Here is a 21,673-nt window from a genome sequence, read left to right as displayed (position 1 = left end):
TCGCACTACAGCCTGACGCAGGAGGTCACAGCCGCTAACGGCAAAATGCACACGGGCCGGACAGGGCACGCGTGTGCCAAGACGTCAGGGTGTCCCGGCGAATAGCCGACAGAAAGCCTTCAACAGCCTGCGTTTAAGCCACTGTAAATGCAGCAGTTATTTAATGGATGGTTAAAACGAAGGCGTCAAAGAGAATATGTTTAACGAGTAGGTGACAGATAAACAGGTGGACGCTACGCCTCCTTCCCCCATCCTATCCACGTGAAAAAATAAAAATGCGCATCCCCTCAGCCACGGCCTTCTGGGAGTTAGCTCTGGACCAATTTCGACATTAATTGTCCCACCAGCAGGGTGGGGCTAACTCCCATGCTGATGAACTGCCAGATCGATAGGCAAGGACCATCTCTATTATATATATGGATCCTACTTCGACACTACTCTATATACAGTAATTTTAAAAAATTGCATGACACAAAATAAATTCCTTTCGGCTTGCGTGCACGTTCTGTCGCTATCACTGCGGTCCAATTACTTTCGAGAGCTGCCTCATGACTGCGTTTCCATGGCACGTTAGCATGGGCTGCAAACATAACATAAATAATTGATAATGTTGACTTGGGTAAGTGGCTGGGAATCAATGTGAAGTTTTAACGCCGAACGAAAAAAATCAATCACTGATAATCGTGTGCATGATTGAGTGAAGTCGTGAGCATTGCACATTTGCGTGTACAGTAACTCTCACTCACTGCTTGGCTGACTGGCACTGAGGTTGAGCACGCTCGCACGGCGAGTTAACGGCAGTGCTGCCCCTCCATTGGAATGTGGAATTTCCATCGCCGGTTCAGGTGGTTGCCAATGGCTCGACTCGCACGACGGAGCGCCTCACATCGGAGCAGAAACCAAACTCTGCGCTGGATCGTGGAGGTGTTTGACAAATGAGTTTCAAATGAGACAATAGGGCCCCCTACGGATTCCACGGAGGAAAGGGAAGCAGTAGATGGGACAGATTTCTGGAAAGTGATGTTTTCTTCAAACATTTGAGTTGGCGGCAGCAGCTCTGAATTGGAGGCCCCTCCAGTGCCGGTGAGACAAGGGTGGGGTTATAGCGGCACGCAGAAACGGGGACATTTAGGGTTAAACCGGAATCTGTTTTCTCAAGTACAGCGGCAAAGCGTCTCTACTTGTGAAGCTCACACCCGCCGCGGGGGCGTTGAACCTCGGGCGATGCGTTTTGCTGCCTCTCCCCCCCCCCTCTCTCTCTCGCGCGCGCGCCGAGCCAGTCGCCGAGGCCCGTCTCATGTCCCTACCACCCCCTCCACCCCCCGCAGAACAATTTCATCAACCTGAGTTTCCTGCGGCTGTTCCGTGCAGCCCGCCTCATCAAGCTGCTGCGCCAGGGCTACACCATCCGCATCCTGCTGTGGACCTTCGTGCAGTCCTTCAAGGTGCCCACGCGTTGATGCCAAGCGACGGCGCGGCGACGCGACGCTGCTGCGTAAATGAATCGAGATTTCAACGCTGAGCAACAACAACAACAAAAATCAAATCGCTGATCATCGTTGTGCGTGATTGAGTTCGGTTGTGATCATTGTAAGCTAACTCTCGCTCACTGCTTGGAAGACTGGCACTGAGGTTGAGCACGCTCGCACGGCAAGTGAATGGCAGTGCTGTCCCTCCATGGGAATGTGGAATTCCCATCGACGGGTCAGGTGGTTGGCGATGGCGACGAGAGCAGGAAGACAGCTCTGACTTGCGCCACAGAGCGTTACACGCAACGTTACGTGCGCACGTCACCTTACGTGTGTAACGTACATGTAACGTTACGTGCGTAACCTTACGTGAAGTACACGTAACGTTACGTGCGTACATACGTGCGGGCGTGGGCGCTGCCTACGCGGGCTCGCTCGCGCTGTGCCTTGCGGACGCGGCATCTACACAGCATCGCGGTCATCTCTTGCTGTCCATCCAGGGTTTTTACCCTGTGATATTATAAAAAATATATAGATCGCTGTGGCGTATGAAACTAATATTTACATAATCTTGGGTTTTCAAAAGCCAAAGTGATTTCCTGCTTAAATGAGCATTGATGTATTGGTGCTCATTAGGTGCTTACAATCCTCAGCCAGTGGTGGAAATTACACCTTACTATGGCGTGGGCGAGTCTATCCACAGGATGACCACGGTTGACTTTGAACACAAAGTGATGCCCGTGTTGTTGACCCCAGAGGGATGAGGCCTGTGTTAGATGCCCATGTTGAAATGTTACATCGCAGTGAAGAGGCAGACGAGTTAGTTTCCAGCGTACGCGTGACGTGACGGGGTGGTGTTTTGCAGGCTTTGCCGTACGTCTGTCTGCTCATTGGGATGCTTTTCTTCATCTACGCCATCATCGGCATGCAGGTACAGTCTCCTCATAGTCACACACACACTCACACACCACACGGCCATGCACACACCCCGCTTGGTCACACACACACACCACACGGTCATGTACACTCACACACCACACATGGTCACACACACACACACACACCACACATGGTCACGCACACACTCACACATGGTCACGCACACACTCACACATGGTCACGCACACACTCACACACCACACGGTCATGCACACACACACACCACACACTCACACCACACGGTCATGCACACACACACACTCACACACCACACATGGTCACACACACACCACACACGGTCATGCACACACACACACCACACGGTCATGCACACACACCACACATGCTCACACACACACTCACACCACACGGTCATGCACACACACACACACCACACACCACACAGTCTCAACAACAACCGCCGTTTGCCACTAAGTCTCACTGACGTCACCACAACACTCGTGCCATGCCAAGTGCACTTTGAGGCCACGTGAAGTGTCGAAGGCTCGCTGGCAGGTGGTCACAAAACAGACCCAGGTGCCATGGCTTGAGTGAGATGACTGGCAAATGCGCCATCTGTGCCCCCACTGTGCCAACTTGCTGCATTTTAGTCGCCGGGCGCTCCGCTCGTTGTTGTGAGCGTCGCTACTCTGCCCTCCGCTGTTGTTGGAAGGCGACTGCCTCCAACTGCCCAGCAGCATCTTTCATGAACCTCCTCCATAGAGGCCGAAATTGACACTGCTGGTACCGGTCTGCGACAAATCCACTCAGCTCCACATCCTCCTCTACCTCATCAGTCCATCTCTTCTCTAGCCCGTGTCGCACCTGTTTAGCCCCCTCTTATCCGGCCAAATAGCATATGCTTTTATTTCGATTTAAAGCTTTCGTGACTGCAAGGATTCATCTTCTTGGTTCTTTCGGTAACGTCACGTAGAATGAGAATAAAACAATAAAAGAAAATAAGACAATAAAATTCTCACGACGTTTCGGTCACAACACAAGTGGCCTTCTTCAGTGGAAGAAACAGCTCTGTCTCCTGGATAGACCTGTTTCTTCACCTGAAGAAGGCCACTTGTGTTGTGACCGAAACGTCGTGAGAATTTTATTGTCTTATTTTGTTTTATTGTTTTATTCTCATTCTACGTGACTTTACCGAAAGAACCGAGAAGATGCTTGCGAAATGCGGTGGCTGGGCATGCGGGGTATATCACCCAGCCAACGCCGCCTTGCCCCCACCAGAAGAGCTCACCAATGAGAATGTGTACCCACATCTCTCAAGGATTTGTGAGTTCCACAGTCACGCACACATACACACTTGCCATACAGTCACGCACACATACACACTCGCCATACAGTCACGCACACATACACACTCGCCACACAGTCAGAATCAGAATCTTTATCCTGGAGAAATCCGAAGAGCTACAAGGCTTTTTTTTGCCGGCTAAAACGCACACACACATGGCAACCCTGCCCACAGACACGATGTGTACAAGCGCGCGCATTCCGTCGTTGTTTTAACCCACGCCTGCGTGGCGGTGACCGGAAGGTGTGAACCGTGGCCCAGGGTGGATTTTCATGTTGTTGTCGTTTGCAGGTGTTTGGCAATATAGCACTGGATGACGGTTACGGGATCAACCGCCATAACAACTTTCGATCGTTCTTCCAAGCGCTGATGCTTCTATTCAGGTGACCTTTTCCGCCGTCAAATCATCTCAGGCACGCTGCCGTCGCGAGCCCCTCCCCTCCGTCCCACTGTGTGTGAGTGGTGGCACACACATGTGCGGGAAGCAGACTGGAACCCAGACGAGACTCAGTCCTGTACCACTTTATATTCAATGAGTTGAGAGAAGAATGATGGACAAATGACAACAACAACAACAAACAAACATCTTTCAATACATCATCGATGATATGCTTTATGGAAACAAACGTATCTGAGTGAATCAATAGTAGTAGGATCCATATTCTTGGGTCTTTCGGTAAAGTCACGTACAGTGAGGGAAAAAAGTATTTGATCCCCTGCTGATTTGGTACGTTTGCCCACTGACAAAGAAACGATCAGTCTATAATTTTAATGGTAGGTTTATTTGAACAGTGAGAGACAGAATAACAACAACAAAACCCAGAAAAACGCATGTCAAAAATGTTATAAATTGATTTGCATTTTAATGGTGGCGGTGGTCATGGTGGTGGCGGCGGTGGTGGTGGTGCTGCCCGTGGTGGTTACGGCGGTGTCTTTGGTGGCGGTGGTGGTGACGGCGGTGGTCGTGGTGCCGGCGGTGGTGGAACCGAGGCTGCGGTGTTCCGTGTCGTGGGTGCTGCCAGGAGTGCGACGGGCGAGGCGTGGCACGAGATCATGCTGGCGTGCCGCTCGCCACGGCCGTGCGACGAGCTCGCCGGCCGCCACAAGAGCGAGGAGTGTGGCAGCGGATTCGCCTACTTCTACTTCGTCTCCTTCATATTCTTCTGCTCCTTCCTGGTACGCCGAGCGGGTTCCTCTCCCGCTGCCACCGCTATTGTTGCGTACGGGGGGGAGCGGCGCGGTTTCTCCGCTCCGGTGGGCGGTTGGGTGGCATTCGCCTCCGTGAGCTGTGTAGCTCGGTGGACCTTTCCTGATGAAACGAAAAAACCAGTAAGACCTTGGATTGCGAGTAACTTGGTCTGCGAGTGTTTTGCAAGACGAGCAAAAACTTCAAGTAAATATTAATTTGATAAACGAGCGAGGTCTTGCAATACGAGTCGTGCACGTGTACGCTTTGTACTGCCGAGCGTCACGTGATCACAACTGATATACGAGTGCTTTGGATTACATGCACGTTTCCGGAACGAATTATGGTCGCAATCCAAGGTGTTTTACTGTAGTCAATTGAGTGGAGCTCACGGGAAGGGGGAAGAGTCACCGCAATACTTCCCGTATGTCGATGATAATAATTCTCGTAGCGCGAGGCTATCGCGAAGGAGGGCGCTGCCGTCTTTCCAGAAAACGATCCGCAGTAGTTTCACGTTAGGGTTCGTTGCTTGCTGCGTGCAATCCCAATGGAGTCATTTACGGGTAAGGACGTTCTCAAAGCCTCAATTAAACAATGCGATGTCGTCAACATCAACTCATGGGAGTCCCGAGCTCAGGATCGCACGAACCGGAGAAGCGTTTGGGGTTGGCATCGTGCGTCTTGAGCCTTACCGGCAAGTGCAAAAGGAAGCAGGGACGGGTGTAGCCCCTGCAGCTCAATCCACCCACCCACTCTACCACCCACCCACTCTACCACCCACTCACTCTACCACCCACTCACTCTACCACCCAGCCACTCTACCACCCAGCCACTCTACTACCCACACTACCACCCAGCCACTCTACCACCCAGCCACTCTACTACCCACTCACTCTACCACCCAGCCACTCTACCACCCACCCACCTACTCACTCTACCACCCACCCACTCTGCCACCCACCCACTCTACCACCCAGCCACTCTACCACCCAGCCACTCTACCACCCACCCGCCCACCCACTCTACTACCCACTCACTCTACCACCTACCCACTCTACCACCCAGCCACTCTACCACCCACCCACTTTACCACCCACCCACTCTACCACCCAGCCACTCTACTACCCACTCACTCTACCACCCAGCCACTCTACCACTCACCCACCTACTCACTCTACCACCCACCCACTCTGCCACCCACCCACTCTACCACCCAGCCACTCTACCACCCAGCCACTCTACCACCCACCCACTCACTCTACCACCCACCCACTCTACCACCCACCCACTCACTCTACCACCCACCCACCCACCCACTCTATCACCCACCCACTCTACTGGTTAACTGTGTGCACACCAATCGTTATCAATGGTAACTGTGTGCACACCAATCATTATCAATGGTAACTGTGTGCACACCAATCATTATCAATGGTAACTGTGTGCACACCAATCATTATCAATGGTAACTGTGTGCACACCAATCATTATCAATGGTAACTGTGTGCACACCAATCATTTTCAATGGTAACTGTGTGCACACCAATCATTACCAATGGTAACTGTGTGCACACCAATCATTTTCAATGGTAACTGTGTGCACACCAATCGTTATCATTGGCTGGCGCTAGGTAGCGAATGCGAGCGTCATTTAGCTTCGCTGCTCTCTAGTCTGCTTGTGAGAATGAAGGGATGCCTTTTGCATTGCGCTTCTTTGTCGGACGCCGCTGGTTTGGTGAGCTGGAGGCCTCGGGCAGTCACGTGGATTTTGTCTCGTTTCGTTACCCCCCCTCCCCCCCCCCCCCCCGAACAGATGCTGAACCTGTTTGTGGCGGTGATCATGGACAACTTTGAATACCTCACCAGAGACTCGTCCATACTCGGGCCTCACCACCTGGAGGAGTTCATACGCGTGTGGGCCGAGTACGATCCTTCCGCCTGGTGCGTGCGCTCGCGTGGGCCAGGATCAGCGGTGTCCTTGCGCGCGCGTGTCGGAAGTTATCTGTCTAAATAAAGACAAAGATCCCCTCTGTGTAGCCTTTCACGGGCTGTTAGCGAGTACCACCTATGAAGGCTGGCACGGCACACGAGGAGGTGGGTTGGCCAGCAGCCACGCCTGGCCGCCTTTATCTCCCCAGTTGCGAAGTTTACGCACCGCACCAGGTACTCATTTGAGGCCGAGTCGACCTAGGGGAGGCCCGGGACCAGTTCGGATAATCGTCACCGGTGTTGGCCCTGAGCGGGAATCAAACTCGTGTGGCCCGGGTGTGTTCGTTGCTCAGTTCGCTAACCGCTGCTGTCCCACTCCCCACAGCCAGGGGCACCAGCAAGTCACGATGTATCAAACCTTCACACAGTAAACACATATATACATACCTGTCAATCCCTTATCAGTGCCTACCTCATTACAGACCAATTCAGACCCTTATTGGTCACACCGTGCCCTTATAAATCTCAATGTGCATCCTACAAAGTCCCATCATAAGGGAGAAACACAAACAAATAGACTATTTGTTGCCGGTATTGATAATGGCTATATGCCATATGGACCTGCAAACTCAATTTCACTGTACAAGAATACAGGTAAACCATATGGGTTGACAGGTATGTATTTTTTATGTTTTTATTGCGGTAAGCACACAAGTTCGGAACTATGTGTCGATGGTTTCTTAGGGCGGGAACAGAAAAAACGTGGTGGTGGGGGGGGAACATTTTGCGCCTGGCCGTGTGTAGGTGAAAGGGTGGAGTGCTCGATGCCCACCCTGGGGGGGGGGGAGAGGGGGGCTCTTCCGTCGAGGGAAGGAGAGGCAGCTCATATATTTTTTTGGAGCTTCATCATTCGTGGCGTTTTTGGCGACAGATTCATCGCGGCACTATTTGAAATTGGCGGGGTCGGGTTTTTAAATATTCGCGGCTGTAGCTCGCGGCTGCCCGACGAGATAAGTGGTGAGGTGTGAATGGCGGTGAGGCAGGGCGAGGAGAGTCGCCCCCTCACGTGATGCTCGCTGCTCTGCCTCCCAGGTTGCCTCTGTCCGACGCTCCGTTCACACGCCAGGGCTTGCCCTTGATAATTTTATTTTATCACTTTTCTGCATAATATGCATTAGTTTGCTCGTTGCTTTTTTCACTTTTTAACATGTTTACGTTCATCGGCAATTACGGGTAAGTTAAATAACACAATAATACTATACAATGTATGTACGCATTAATAGAGTTTGTATGTTAATGTTTAAACGTAATATATTTTTATGCCCCTGTTCCTATTTCCCTCATAAGCTGTTCACCCTATTTCCCTCGTAAGCTTTTAACCCTGTTTCCCTCACGAGCTACGAGTGTTGACATTCGCGGATGTCACACTCGCACCACACTCCAGCAAAGCACCCCACGCAAATACTTAGCCATCACTGTGTAACGTGTCAGATCTGCATCTTAGAAAGCCCGTGTTTCCCGCGAGCAATCGCCATCTCTCCTCGGACTAAGGATCACTCTCTCCGAGTGCTCCTCGATACGCGCCTCTCATGCAGTGGGGGTACGAGTGAGAAGGGGGGGGGGGGGTAGGCTGTGACATGGCTAACATGCAGGAGAACATTTTAAAAGCCGTGCGGGGAGAATGTCGGCGCCACGCAAATACGGTAACGTCCGCGGTGCCAGCTCATTTTCCACTGCAGAAGCTGGTCCAAAAAACACTGAGCTCGGCCTCTCTGCTGCTTTTGACACACAGACAACTCCGTCCTCCCGTGAGCGCTTCGATAATGACATCGCTATCTCTTCTCTCCTTACTCCGCTCTCACCTTGCGTATTGCCCCGTGTCTCTGCACAAGGGGACTGCCCTCTGTCCTACTCTCAGAATTCCCCCGCTCTCTGGTTTGCCACCTGCCCTTCTCAATACGTCTCCCGCCTGGAAAAATCACCTCCAGTTTTCATGTTGACCTTCACTTGTACATGAAGACACTCGGCTCCGCACCGCCACCAACTACATAAACCCAGCCTCAGTGGTCTGCTCGTTGGAATCCTGTCCTGACGCGGTCTCATTTTTTATTACTTGAAACTGAAGTCTTCCTCGTTAGAAAGAAAGTCCACTTTCTGTAATGACTTCACCTCGGAGTGTTAATTGACCCTGAGCTTCTCACTCTCGTCCCGCGTCTCTCAACTCTGCAGGTCCTCATTCCTCCATCCCCCATATCTGCTGCTGCTGCCGCCGAGACCCTTACCAATGCCTTCACATCCTGACTTGACGACTGCAGCTCTCTCCTGTAAGGCCTCCCCAGATCGCTCATGTCCCTAAATCCCTCACCTCACCTGTAGACTAAATTATATTATCCCAATATGTCGATACAGCCGATGGAGCCCAATCTAATCCTAGATCAATTTCAAGGTCGCAATCACTGTGTTCAAGATCTTACACGGACTCACCAGCCTACCTCTCCCCTCTCGTTTCACTCTACCCCCCTCCACGCACTCTCCTACATCTCCCCTCTAATCTCACTCTTCTCCCCTCCACTCACTTCTTACTCCAGCAACCAAGGCTTTTGATCAAAGGTGGTAACACGGCCCAGCAGTAGCACATTCGCCGCTTGTCGCAGAGATTCCCGGTCAGAATTTTGTTAGGCCACCCTGGTTAATCCTGCAGGTGTTATAAACCGTACAAATACTCGTCTGCTTCACAGTGGACGTCAAAGATCCCCTGATGTAATTAGAAACAGTGGGCCATTTTATCATGGTCCTCATTTGCGAAGTTTGAAAAATCATCCGCAAATTACACAATTGTAATTGCACATAGTAATCTGGTAGACTAATGCCCATTTTTGCAGGCCAGATTTGAGGCATCTTGTGCCAACAGGGTCAGCTGCCACTCAGGGTGCCCTTTCAAATGTGTTCATCTGCTGCTGCCCTTATCCTCCCTTGGAACCCCCTTCCCACAGCCGTCTGTGCTGTCTGCTCCCTGCCCCTGTTTAAATCTAGGCTGAATACCTTCTCGTTTGTATCTGTCTATAGCTGCCTGCTGTCTCTCTATTAAATCAACAGGCCACCCGTTTCTTTACACGTGACCTGAGATGCTGTAGCATTTAGCCGCTATGTAAATTGTAAATCGCATTGTGTGACGTAGAAAAGGATCTGTGATTCATTCTCAAAAATTTGAAATGTTTCGGTCCGTACGCCAATGGCCATTCACCATTGCTAGTCTATGCATAGGACAATCACAGCTGACTTTCCATGAAGGGACACTCCCTGCTCTTGACGCTGGAGGTCATCGGGCCCTGAACAAAATGAGAACTCACAGCCTAGAAGTCCGTGTTTGGTTATAATATTTTTCTTATTTTTTGTATTTATATACATATGGGAAGGAGACAATGTGCTATTAAAATTGTCCACAATGACACTGAATTATATTCTCTCACATATCTGTGAATGCACGTCTGTGTACCGGTTCAGTGGCAGGATCAAGCACTCGGACATGCAGGCCATGCTGCGTCACATGGCCCCTCCGCTGGGGCTGGGCAAGCGCTGCCCGGCGCACATCGCGTACAAGGTGAGGCCTCAACGCACATGGCCGCCCCCACCGTGCTCGCTGCATGAGGAGGAGAAGTAGCCGGCCCGTCCAGTCCTCTCTCTCCTGCGATTGTACGGGGAGAGAACAGGCTGGCTTATAAAACCACATTTGGGGACGATTGTGTTGCAGCTGGCCCATCCTGTTCTCTCATTACGATCATGGGACAAGACTGTCATTAAAAACTCTCTAGTAATGTACAACTGTGGTCATTCAGAACAGACCGTACAACATATAATGATGCAATGCCCGTTCTACAAATATGAAGGAGACATTCGCTGCTCCTTGTCTGGCTTGACCGCCTGAATGTGAAATTGTAGTTGTTTCCCTACATCTACATCATCAGCAATACGAAATAAGAAGATGGGAGGAGACAGGACAGGCCAGCTACATATTGGCACGTAGGGCATATCCTTGAAATAACGTGGCCAGATTGTACCGCAGTAGCCGCTAACGTTCCTCTAGGTGTCGCCGCGAGCCATCGTCCCTAGCCAGGCCTACTGGACAGGCTCTTTGTCCGCGTCTTCAAGTGCCGTGATGATCCGTGAGCAGCACCAGGCTGAAGGTGGGGGGTCCCCTTACGGCGAGAGCCCACGTACTCTCGGATTTTAATCTGGATTTATATATTCGACGTTCAACCACAGGGCGAGATGTTAACTCCCTCACCTGGTACACAGGAGGTAGTGGGTTCGATCCCGACTGAGATGACTGTATATTCTCTCCAGTGTTGCCGCTTGTTCGAAGTGGAGAGACCAAGTACTACGGGAGCACTTTGCAAATGGCAACATCGCCCCTCGCACTTTCCTGTTTTTTCGCCAGCCAGCCAGCCAGCCCAGGCCTCCCGGCATACTGGAGCTGGCTTCTCATTATTGCTGGGGATATCGAATTGAATCCTGGCCCGTTTTTGCCTTGTGGCGGCTGCGGCAAGAACGTCAATGCAAATTCTATCCAATGCAACGGTTGTGCAGCTTGGTATCACAAACGCTGCACTACTTTAGCCCGCATCCCCAGTTCAAATTCCGGCTGGTTCTGCAAATATTGTACATCATCCACTCCAACAACTCCACCTTGCACAAGAACACTAGCACCACCACCTCATCCATCGCAACCACCGTTTCAACCACAACAAAACGTCCATGACAAAAACGACCTAAAAATCCTTTCAACTAAACATCAACGGCATCAACAACAAATCTCTTGAACTCAGCACCTTCCTACAACAAAACCCCATTAATATAGCCGCCATCCAAGAAACAAAATTAAAATCCACTTCTCGCCCGCACAACTTTCAAAATTTCACTTTCCTCCGTCGACACCGACCAACAGCTGGTGGCGGTCTAGCTTTCCTCATCCATAACAGCATTCAATTTGAAGAAATTAAAATCCCAATGCCTCCCTCTGATATCACCACAGAAGTCTTAAGCGTCCGTATCAAATCCCATCTAGGCCCACTCACTATAATCAACGTCTACATCCCACCGACCAGTTCTTGCCCTCGCAACTATCAGTTCAATATAAATCGACTTTTACCAAACAACGACTCAGTTGTTATTGGAGATTTCAACGCCCACAACAAACTTTGGCGCTCTTCCCTTTCAGATGCACGTGGCGACCTAATTGCTGATATCTTGGGGTACTCAATGACAAGAATCAAACCAGAGTTCCGTCATCTGGCCCTCACCAGATATCTCAATAGCGTCAGGAAACCTCCTTTCATCAATTGACTGGCAAGTCTTTACAGCCCTTGAATGCGACCACCTACCTATTGTGTTGACCCTCAATGCCACCAAGCCTTCACAAACGCCTAACAACCGCTTGTATTACAGCTTTAAAAAGCCAACTGGCCACTTTTTACTTCAGAATCAGAAGCATTATTCGCCGACAACATCAACCATATCCACACATCCGCACATAACTCTGAAAAGATTTTCAGAAACATCATTGCAACTTTCGATTTAAAGAATATCATTGCAACTATCACCAAACACACCATCCCGGCGGGTTGCTACAAGCAACACCTTCCCTGCCTCCCTAAAGAAGCCTCAACACTAATAAACCAACGAAACACTATTAGGATTAAAAATCCTACTTCACCACAAATCCCAGCCTTCAACATTGAAATCACAAAGTTAATCAATCGAGCCAAAACAGAACGCTGGCACGAGTTTGTTGAATCTTTTGACCACCGCCAAAACTCATCAAAACTTTGGAAGACCATCAAAGCCTTACTTAGATGGACACTCCAAACCGCCACCCAATTGCGCAATCACTTTCAACAACAAATCTGTCATAAACAACAATAACATCGCCAACCACTTCAACAAACTTTCCTCATCAGTCGTCCCACACTATTGCAATAAATCCACCCGTCAAAAAATCCGTCAAATCAAGGAATTACCTCTAAACCACGCCCCCCAATTTAGCCTTGAAGAAGTGAAACTAGCTATCAAAAAAGCCAAAAATTATTCTGCAAATGGCCCCGATGGTATAGCTATGCCCCACCTCAAAGTCCTCGGCCCCCTTGGCATGAAGTTTCTCGCCTCCACCATTAACGCCTCACTCCAGTGCAACCTCTTTCCGGCCATCTGGAAATCATCGACAATCATCCCACCTCTAAAACCCGGCAAAGGCCTAAATCAAGCAACATCCTACAGGCCGATTTCCCTACTTTGCCCATCAATCAAGATTTTAGAGGCCCTCATCCTTGCAATCATCACCACCAACTTACCTCCTTCATCTCACCAACATGGCTTTCGCCCTGCACACTCAACAACAACAGCTCTTCTCAACCTAACCACCCAAATTGCAAACGGTTTCAATGAGAAAAAGCCCCTATCACGCACTATCGTCGCTTCCCTTAACCTTACAAAGGCTTTCGACACTGTTAACCACCTCACGCGCATCAACATCATCCAGGGTTCTACGCTACCATCAGGCCTTGTTTTCTGGCTTACAAATTACCTAAGGGGCCGCCAATCACGCGCTCTCTTTCGTGATATTCAATCCTCCTCACGAAACATGCAGGAGTACCACAAGGTTCCATAATATCCCCAGCGCTGTTAAACGTCTACCTCAACGATCTACCAACTCCTCCAAAAGCAGGACAAGTAGTCAGCTATGCCGAAGACATCACAGTTTACAAAATGGAAAACTCCATCAACTCCTATCTAAAACGGCTCAGCACTTTCCTAGCCAATAGATCGCTTCAACTCTCAACATCCAAATCAACAGTCACCCTTATCACACCTGATCCTCGTGAAGCCAACTTACATCCCGACGTCATAATAAACAACAAACACCTCCCACTAGCAAAAACCACAAAAAATATTGGTGTAACCTTTGACACCATGTTCAGCTTCGCTCAACACGGCAGAAACGTCCATGCAGAAGTAATCAAACGAAATAACATCTTACGAGCTTTCGCCGGCACATCTTGGGGTCGATAAAAGGAGACTTTACTCCTAACCTACCAAGCCATTGGACGTCCCATCATCAATTATGCCAGTCCCATTTGGTGCCCAAACCTCTCCTCTACAGGTTACCAAAAGCTCCAAACCGCCCAAAACCAAGCACTTCACCTAGCCACAGGATGCCACCTCATGGCGCCCATTGATCATCTCCACCAAGAGACCAAAGTTCTTCCGATTCAAGAACACTGCAAGCTTCTCACCGATCAATATCCGGCTTCATGCCACTCGACAACGCATCCTTGCACAAAGCTACTCAAAGCCCCCCTGCACCTGCTAGGAAAATGAAAATCCACCTTACTTTCTTTCAACTCTGCCAACGTGCAATTGACTTTAAACGCTCTTCCACCAAATAGCACCACCAAATCAATTTTTAACCACTTGCACACCGCTGCCACCATGCACTGCCTGAACGCCTACAAGCCCAATGTCGTGCTAGGGGGTTGGCCCCCACCCATAGCAGACGACGAAAAATCCTTGACCCGGGCAACTCGCACAAAACTGGCTAAACTCCGTTCAGGTTACTTCTCCATGCTAGTCGATTACCAAAATCGAATCGACCCAAACGCCCCAAACTGCTACCCTTTGTGCCAAGCAACGCCAGAAGATGTCTCCCATTTTCTCAGTTGCCCAAAACGCAGACCAAAAATTAAATCGATTGATCTCTGGCTAAACCCTTCCAAAGTGGCGACACAATGCCACCTATGAACAGAAAGTGCGAGGGAAAACAACAACAACAACAACAACAAAAACGACGACTGTATGTTTGGAGTATGCGTGTCTCTCTCCCCGCGGTGAGGGGATTTTTCTCTGGGCCCTCCAGTTTTTCCCTCCACATTTAGAACCAACGTGCATTTAGATTATTTGGTTGCTACGAATTGCCACGCGATAAGCCACTTCGTTGAGCTATCATTTGTGATAGCCAGGTCGCTTCTGAATAACAGCTACATAGCTCAGTGGGGCCTTACCTGGTTAAAATTAAAATAGCCACCCTGACCAAATTTCGTGCGGCGTCGTTTCCAGTGCATTCGAGTGCGTGTACCGCCACGCAAACAAAGACAGAGATCCCCTATATAGCTGTCGAGGCAAGTGCTGTTTGCGAGTAGCACCTATGAAGGCCGGCACGGCACACGAGGGGGTGGGTGGCCAGCACCACGCCCAACCGCCTTTGTCTCCCTCGTGGCGATGTTTTTACGCACAACACCAGGTACTCATTCGAGGCTGAGTCGACCGAGGAGAAGCCCAAGACCGGTTCAGATAATCGTCACTGGTGTTAGCCGTGAGTGGGAATCGAACTGGGAGCGCCTGGTTTGTAGTGCAGCATGCTAACCGCTACACTACCGCTTTATGTATGTGGGCCACACACACACACAGAGGTGGGGGGGTGGGGAGGTGAACTGTCGATTTCTGTTTGTGCGCGAGTTAGATATGATGGTGACATTGCGTAATCTTGTGTCAAGTCGACACTTGAGCTGCCAGAAGTTGGTAAACCATCCGACGATGACATTTCAGCAATAAGTTTATTTTGTTGTTGCCAAGACAATCACTTTCCGTAATGCATTTGTGGCAAGTGCTACGGAAAAATCCATGTGAAACTCGAGACCAGTTTTATTTACAGAGCCAAGAGCAATCCTTGTGAATGGAGAGTGTGCAGGACCTTACCGATCCCTGCAGAGCAATGGCAGTCCTCAGAAGTAAGTGTTGGTTGCTGGTGATTTTACTTTTTGGGGCCTTTTGGGCTTGTGCTGAGGAACCGTGTTGAATTTAAAAGTGTTAAAAACCACTCGACACAGAAGCAGAGTCACCGAGTCTCTCACCGCTCCTCTCGTATGTGCACGACGCTCATCACTGTTGGTGACCCCAAGCCAGTGGTGGAAATTCCACGTTCATTTGGTGGGGGCCAATCTCTCCATAAGACGGATTTACAGCTAGTAAAAAAAGTCTCCTGGACATCTGTGAAAAAGAGCTTTATAGCTCATCGGATTCCTTCAGTATAGATGAATATAACTGATTCAACTCCAAATCAGAGCTTAGAATATTCCTGCTGTGTGTCAGGCACCCTTTCACAATGCTACCTGGATATAAGATTACCATCTGGGAGATACGCCATAGACGTCTTGTTATGATGAATAATATTGTTATCAATCTACTTGCTTTCTCAGGAAAGCCTCACTAAGTCTCGCGACTTTGTCAGGAAAGTCTTGCCAAGTTTGATCACATTCGGGGGCGATATGCACAGATGCAAATCCAAATTGAGTAATTTTTCAGCATTGGCGTGATTGGCTGATGCCAGATACATTGTATATATTTATTAGCCATGGGAGGAAACCAAAACAACCGAGAAGAATCCCATCCAGAACTAGGGGGAGAACATGAAAAGTCCACACACAAAGGGAATAGAATCCAGGCCCTGCTTGCTGTGAGCCACAAGTGTTACTGCTGCGGCACCTTATGACTTTTTAACCTTTTACTTTACCAGGTAAAGCCCACTGAGCTATGTAGCTCATTATCAGAAGTGACCTGGCCACAAATGATAGCTCAACAAGTGGCTTATCACGTGGAAATGTACAGCATCCAAATACGCTAAACGCATGGCGATGTTGATTCTAAACGTGGAGGGAAAACCGGAAGACCCGGGGAAAATCCATGCGACCATGGAGAGAGAGAGAGACGCAAACTCCAAATATACAGCAGCAGCAGGCGTCAGGGTCAGGGTCCAACCCACGACCTCCTGTACACCAGGCGAGGGAGTTAACATCTCCTAGCCACCGTGATGATGATGAGAGAGAGACACGCAAACTCCAAATATACAGTAGCAGCAGGTGTCAGGGTCGGGGTCAAACCCACGACCTCCTGTACACCAGGCGAGGTAGTTAACATCTCCTAGCCACCGTGATGATGATGAGAGAGAGAGACACGCAACTCCAAATATACAGCAGCAGCAGGTGTCAGGGTCGGGGTCAAACCCACGACCTCCTGTACACCAGGCGAGGTAGTTAACATCTCCTAGCCACCGTGATGATGATGAGAGAGAGAAACACGCAAACTCCAAATATACAGCAGCAGGCGTCAGGGTCAGGGTCAAACCCACGACCTCCTGTACACCAGGCGAGGGAGTTAACATCTCCTAGCCACCGTGATGATGATGAGAGAGAGAAACACGCAAACTCCAAATATACAGCAGCAGGCGTCAGGGTCGGGGTCAAACCCACGACCTCCTGTACACCAGGCGTGGGAGTTAACATCTCCTAGCCACCGTGATGATGATGAGAGAGAGAGACACGCAAACTCCAAATATACAGCAGCAGGCGTCAGGGTCGGGGTCAAACCCACGACCTCCTGTACACCAGGCGAGGGAGTTAACATCTCCGAGCCACCGTGATGATGATGATGAGAGAGAGAGACACGCAAACTCCAAATATACAGCAGCAGGCGATGGGGTCTCGGGATCGAACCCACGACCTCCTGTACACCTGGCGAGGTAGTTAACATCTCCTAGCCACCGTGATGATGATGAGAGAGAGAGACACGCAAACTCCAAATATACAGCAGCAGCAGGCGTCAGGGTCGGGGTCAAACCCACAACTTCCCGCATACCAGGCGAGGGAGTTAACATCTCCGAGCCACCGTGGCGCCCTGACAATGCTCATGATGCACGTGTGTGTACGTGTGTGCGCGCGTGTGCAGCGGTTGATGCGGATGCACATGCCCATAGAGGTGGACGGAACCGTGCACTTCACGTCCACGCTGGTGGCGCTCATCCGCACGGCCTTGGAAATCAAGATGGCGTCCGGTACTCGAGCTTGCCCACACTTGCCCTCTGAATGTTTGCCCGTCACTGTGTGGGCACGCACCACAACAACAACAACAGCCGCAGCCATTCGTCACCGCGGCGCTTGTGCCAGCCTTGGTGCACTTTAAGGCCACGTGAAAGGGAAGTCGATTCCAGTGGAGGAGTGGACGGTGGGAGGAGGAACGATATGTGAACACTACAAGCCTGTCTGCTCTAAATCCACATTGGGGTTTGCCTTTAATTGGTTTTATGTAAGTATGAACTCACGAATGGAGGTGGCCAGGTAACGCAGGGGTCAGAGCTCCTGAGCTGACGCTGGTGAGATCCTGGGTTCAAATCTGAGTGTAGGCTCCCGTGATTAAACAGGGTTTCCACACCGAGAGAAAGTTGCTTTTGCCATACAGCAAATACCCTAACGATCAAACGGCAGCGAGCCTACGCAACTATTTTGGTACATTTGCACATTCTTCGTCGGCTTGCCCAAGCTCGTATAGCCGTGTTCAATTCATGAAACACCTCCAATTATCACGGTTGGCTACGTATGGTGCGAAATAAGTTCAACGTACATTAATACGTACAAGAAACATCTTTACTCTCATGTATTACAACTGTGATAGTGCTGTTTATTGCTGACCTCTATAAATGTTGGGCTTTCCGACCCCACACCGCCTAAAAAACACATACAATTTCATCAAAGGTCCGATTCAGCTGCCAAAGAGGATTGTTTGCGCCACTGTTTCTAAATGCATTTGTCCACGCACAGGGGCAAAAGACCAACTGGCCATGGACATGGAGCTGAGGAAAGAGATCATGACAGTGTGGCAGCACCTGTCCAACAAAACCCTGGATCTGCTGGTGCCGCCCAGAACGCGTAAGTCTGCACGTGCGGTCCCACGCAGCCTCTCTGTTAAAACACAAAGATCCCCTGTATAGACCTTGACATACTGTTGGCGAGCGCATACCGCTACTGACTACTTTTATTTTACCCCGGTAAGGCCCACTGAGCTATGTAGCTCATTTTCAGGAGGGACCTGGCCACGAATGGTAGCTCAACAAAGTGGCGCTAATCACGTGGTAATTTATAGCAGCAAAATACTCTAAATGCACGTTGATTCAAAATGTGGAGGCAAAAGCCGTAAAACCCGGAGAAAAATCCACGCGACCATAGGGAGAGAGACACCGCAAACTCCAAATATACAGGCATGAGGGTTGGGATCAAACCCATGACCTCCCGCCTACCAGGCGAGGTAGTTAACATCTCGCCACCGTGGCACCCCATATTACACATATTAAGGCTGGCACGGCACGCAAGGGAGTGGGTAGACAGCACCACGCCGGCCGCCTTTTTCTCCCCAGTGCTGATGTTTACACACCGCACGAGGTACTCAACTGAGGCTGAGGCGACCTTGAGGATGCCCAGGGGCAGATTCAGGTAATTGCCACCATTGTTGGCTCTGCGTGGGAATTAAACTTGGGTTTCTAGGTTCGTAGCGTGGTGCGCTAACCATTGCACTACTGCCTCCAAAAACGCGCCTTGTGCTTTGCGCGAACGAAAGCAACACGAATTGTACCCACACGTGTACACACACACACACACTATGTATATATGTAGTGGAGTAAACGATATGCATAGGTAAATTGGCCACATACAGTACATACAGACATACAAGCAGAGTGGGTCACATAAGGTCGAGCAGGTGGTCGAGTCACGGGTGGCATAAACAAAGCGAAGTAATTAAAGGAGTCATGGCACGAGGGCTGTGATTGGTCGAGAGGTTGTCAGCGTTAAATGGCGGCGTCGCGAATTCTGACCGTTGGACAGGTGCGAGCTGGCGGGAAAATGCCAGCGAGCCACGTGGCAATTAAGGATAATTGAAAAGGGGATAAAACGCTAGGTGATTTGAACGGGGAGTTGAGTTGTTGTTGGGCAGTTGTTGGCGAGAGGTGGAGAGATATGAAGAGGAGAGCTGGCAAATGTTAGGGAAGAATAGATTGAGAGCCGAACCCAAAGGACAGTAAATAGCGATAGGGAGAGTTAGCGTTAGCGGAAAGGTAGTTACGGGGGAGATAGGTACAGGGAGAGTTACAGATAGAGTCACTGTGTGTGCGGAGATAGATAGAGTCACTGTGTGTGAATAGACAGGCAAGTCACTGTGTGTGCGGAGATAGATAGAGTCACTGTGTGTGAATAGACAGGCATCACACTGTGTGTGCAGAGATAGATAGAGTCACTGTGTGTGAATAGACAGACAAGTCACTGTGTGTGCGGAGATAGAGGAAGTCACTGCGTGTGAAGAGATAGCGGAGACACTGTGTGTGAGGAGATAGAGGGAGAACCACTGTGTGTGGAAGGAGGATGAGCGGACGGTGCTGAGGTGAATCGGAGTGTCCGAGTTGGGGAAGAGGAGAATTACTGTGTGTGCGGAACGATGGAATAAAAGTGACGGTGGAAGAAGACGGTTGTCGTCCGAGTAAATTCACGGCACTACATATATATGCAATGCTAGAATTGTACCCTTTACCTGTGGTGGTTATTGGGCTCCATTAGGAGGAGAGGGTGGCTCGTAGTTTTACTTCTGTGCCTGGCTCCCCTCCTAGGCTCAGTCTGAAGTCAGTGTTACGCACAGTTTCTCATCGAAGCCGTTTTGGGGAGTTAAATTTTGCCGATTGTGATGGTGGCTGCACCATAGTGTAGTGTAACGGTAGTGCAGCAGTAGTGCAACGGTAGTGCAGCGGTAGTTTAGTATCGCAGTAGTGTTGTGCAGCGGTTAGCGTGCTGTGCTACGAACTCCGGCAACCCTACTTCAATTCCCGCTCACAGCGAACACCAGTGACGAATATCTGAACCGGTCCTGGGCGTTCCCTAGGTCCACTCAGCCTCAAATGAGTACCTGATGCGGTGTATAAATTATCACCACTGGGGAGACAAAGGCGGTCGGGCGTGGTAAAGGCCTCACCCCCTTTTGTACCGTGCCGGCCTTCAATAGGTGCTTGCTAACAACACTTGCCCGAACAGTCTGTTCAGGGTACATGGGGGGATCTTTGTCTTTGCACCATACCCCATTCCATGCCGAGTAGACTAATTAAAGCACGTTATAATTAATTACATTTGGTATTCGTGCCATTCTTATAAAGCTCTAGGCCAGTGGTTCTTAACTTTTACTGCAGCCTGCACTCCTCTGGTTCTCAATAAAAAACATGTTTAATTTTGATTTAAAGCTTTCGTGACTGCAGTAATTCATGTTTAATGTTAATAAATACATCGGTTTGATTAAACAAAGTAGTTGTACTAATGTGCCCTAGCTTAATATGGGTCTTCGATGATTTGCCTTCTAAAAAAAAATTGGCCATGTCTCTCACCCCCAGAGAGGGCATTTCGCACCTCCAGGGGGTGTGTGCACCCCAGGTTAAGAATCACTGCTCTAGGCTATCACGCAGGAGGGCGCTGCGTCTCACAGGCAGTGTCTGCGGTGGTTTCAAAGGAGGGGGATGGGGTGTGGAGCGATGTTTCAACGTGTGGTTCTAAATTGAGTGATTTTACCGCTCATTTTTCCAACGTGGCAAATCTGGACCGCGACATCGCTACACAATGGCCTTCTCTCTTGCGAAAGACGTCATCGGATCTTTGACCTCCACTGTGAAGCGGACGGCGCCTATCTTACAGTTAATACCCCCGCGGTAATAACCAGGGCGGCCTGCCTGCAAAGCCTCTGCAACAAGTGGCGAGCGCGCTCCCGCCGGGCTCAGACAAGCAGGTGAACTCCCCTCAAGCGGAATACTCCACCGCTGCTTCTCTCGTCGTGTCTCTTCGTTACAGCTACCGACCTGACGGTGGGGAAGGTGAACGCCGTGAAGATGATTTTGGATTTTTACCGAGTGCACCGAAGCAAGCAGGTGGGCACGGAGGCGAGCGTGCCGCACTCCAGGGTAATGTGGCGAGCGCGAGCAGAGTGCACACTAACACG

At 50.1% G+C, this 21,673-nt stretch overlaps 1 protein-coding gene across 3 annotated transcripts in view; it reads left to right on the top strand.

The window, feature by feature from the left end:
* LOC116938948 (voltage-dependent N-type calcium channel subunit alpha-1B-like) overlaps positions 1-21,673 on the top strand; it is a 217,121-nt gene that overhangs the window by 160,784 nt on the left and 34,664 nt on the right. For 2 of the 3 annotated variants that reach the window (XM_076061005.1, XM_076061006.1), the window contains exons 39-47: positions 1,329-1,445; positions 2,335-2,400; positions 4,006-4,097; positions 4,737-4,890; positions 6,714-6,841; positions 10,334-10,430; positions 17,603-17,708; positions 18,472-18,579; positions 21,526-21,635. In XM_076061005.1, coding sequence (XP_075917120.1) covers positions 1,329-1,445; positions 2,335-2,400; positions 4,006-4,097; positions 4,737-4,890; positions 6,714-6,841; positions 10,334-10,430; positions 17,603-17,708; positions 18,472-18,579; positions 21,526-21,635 — 978 coding nt within the window. The remainder of the gene's footprint in view (positions 1-1,328; positions 1,446-2,334; positions 2,401-4,005; positions 4,098-4,736; positions 4,891-6,713; positions 6,842-10,333; positions 10,431-17,602; positions 17,709-18,471; positions 18,580-21,525; positions 21,636-21,673) is intronic. The other variant, XM_076061007.1, reaches the window with a different exon arrangement.

The sequence above is a fragment of the Petromyzon marinus genome, chromosome 5 (assembly GCF_048934315.1).
Source record: "Petromyzon marinus isolate PM22_M1 ecotype Great Lakes invasive population chromosome 5, UKy_Petmar_22M1.pri1.0, whole genome shotgun sequence".
Lineage (NCBI taxonomy): Eukaryota > Metazoa > Chordata > Hyperoartia > Petromyzontiformes > Petromyzontidae > Petromyzon > Petromyzon marinus.
The sequence above is the reverse complement of the archived record's forward strand: the minus strand, read 5'-3'. Positions and strand labels throughout refer to the sequence as shown.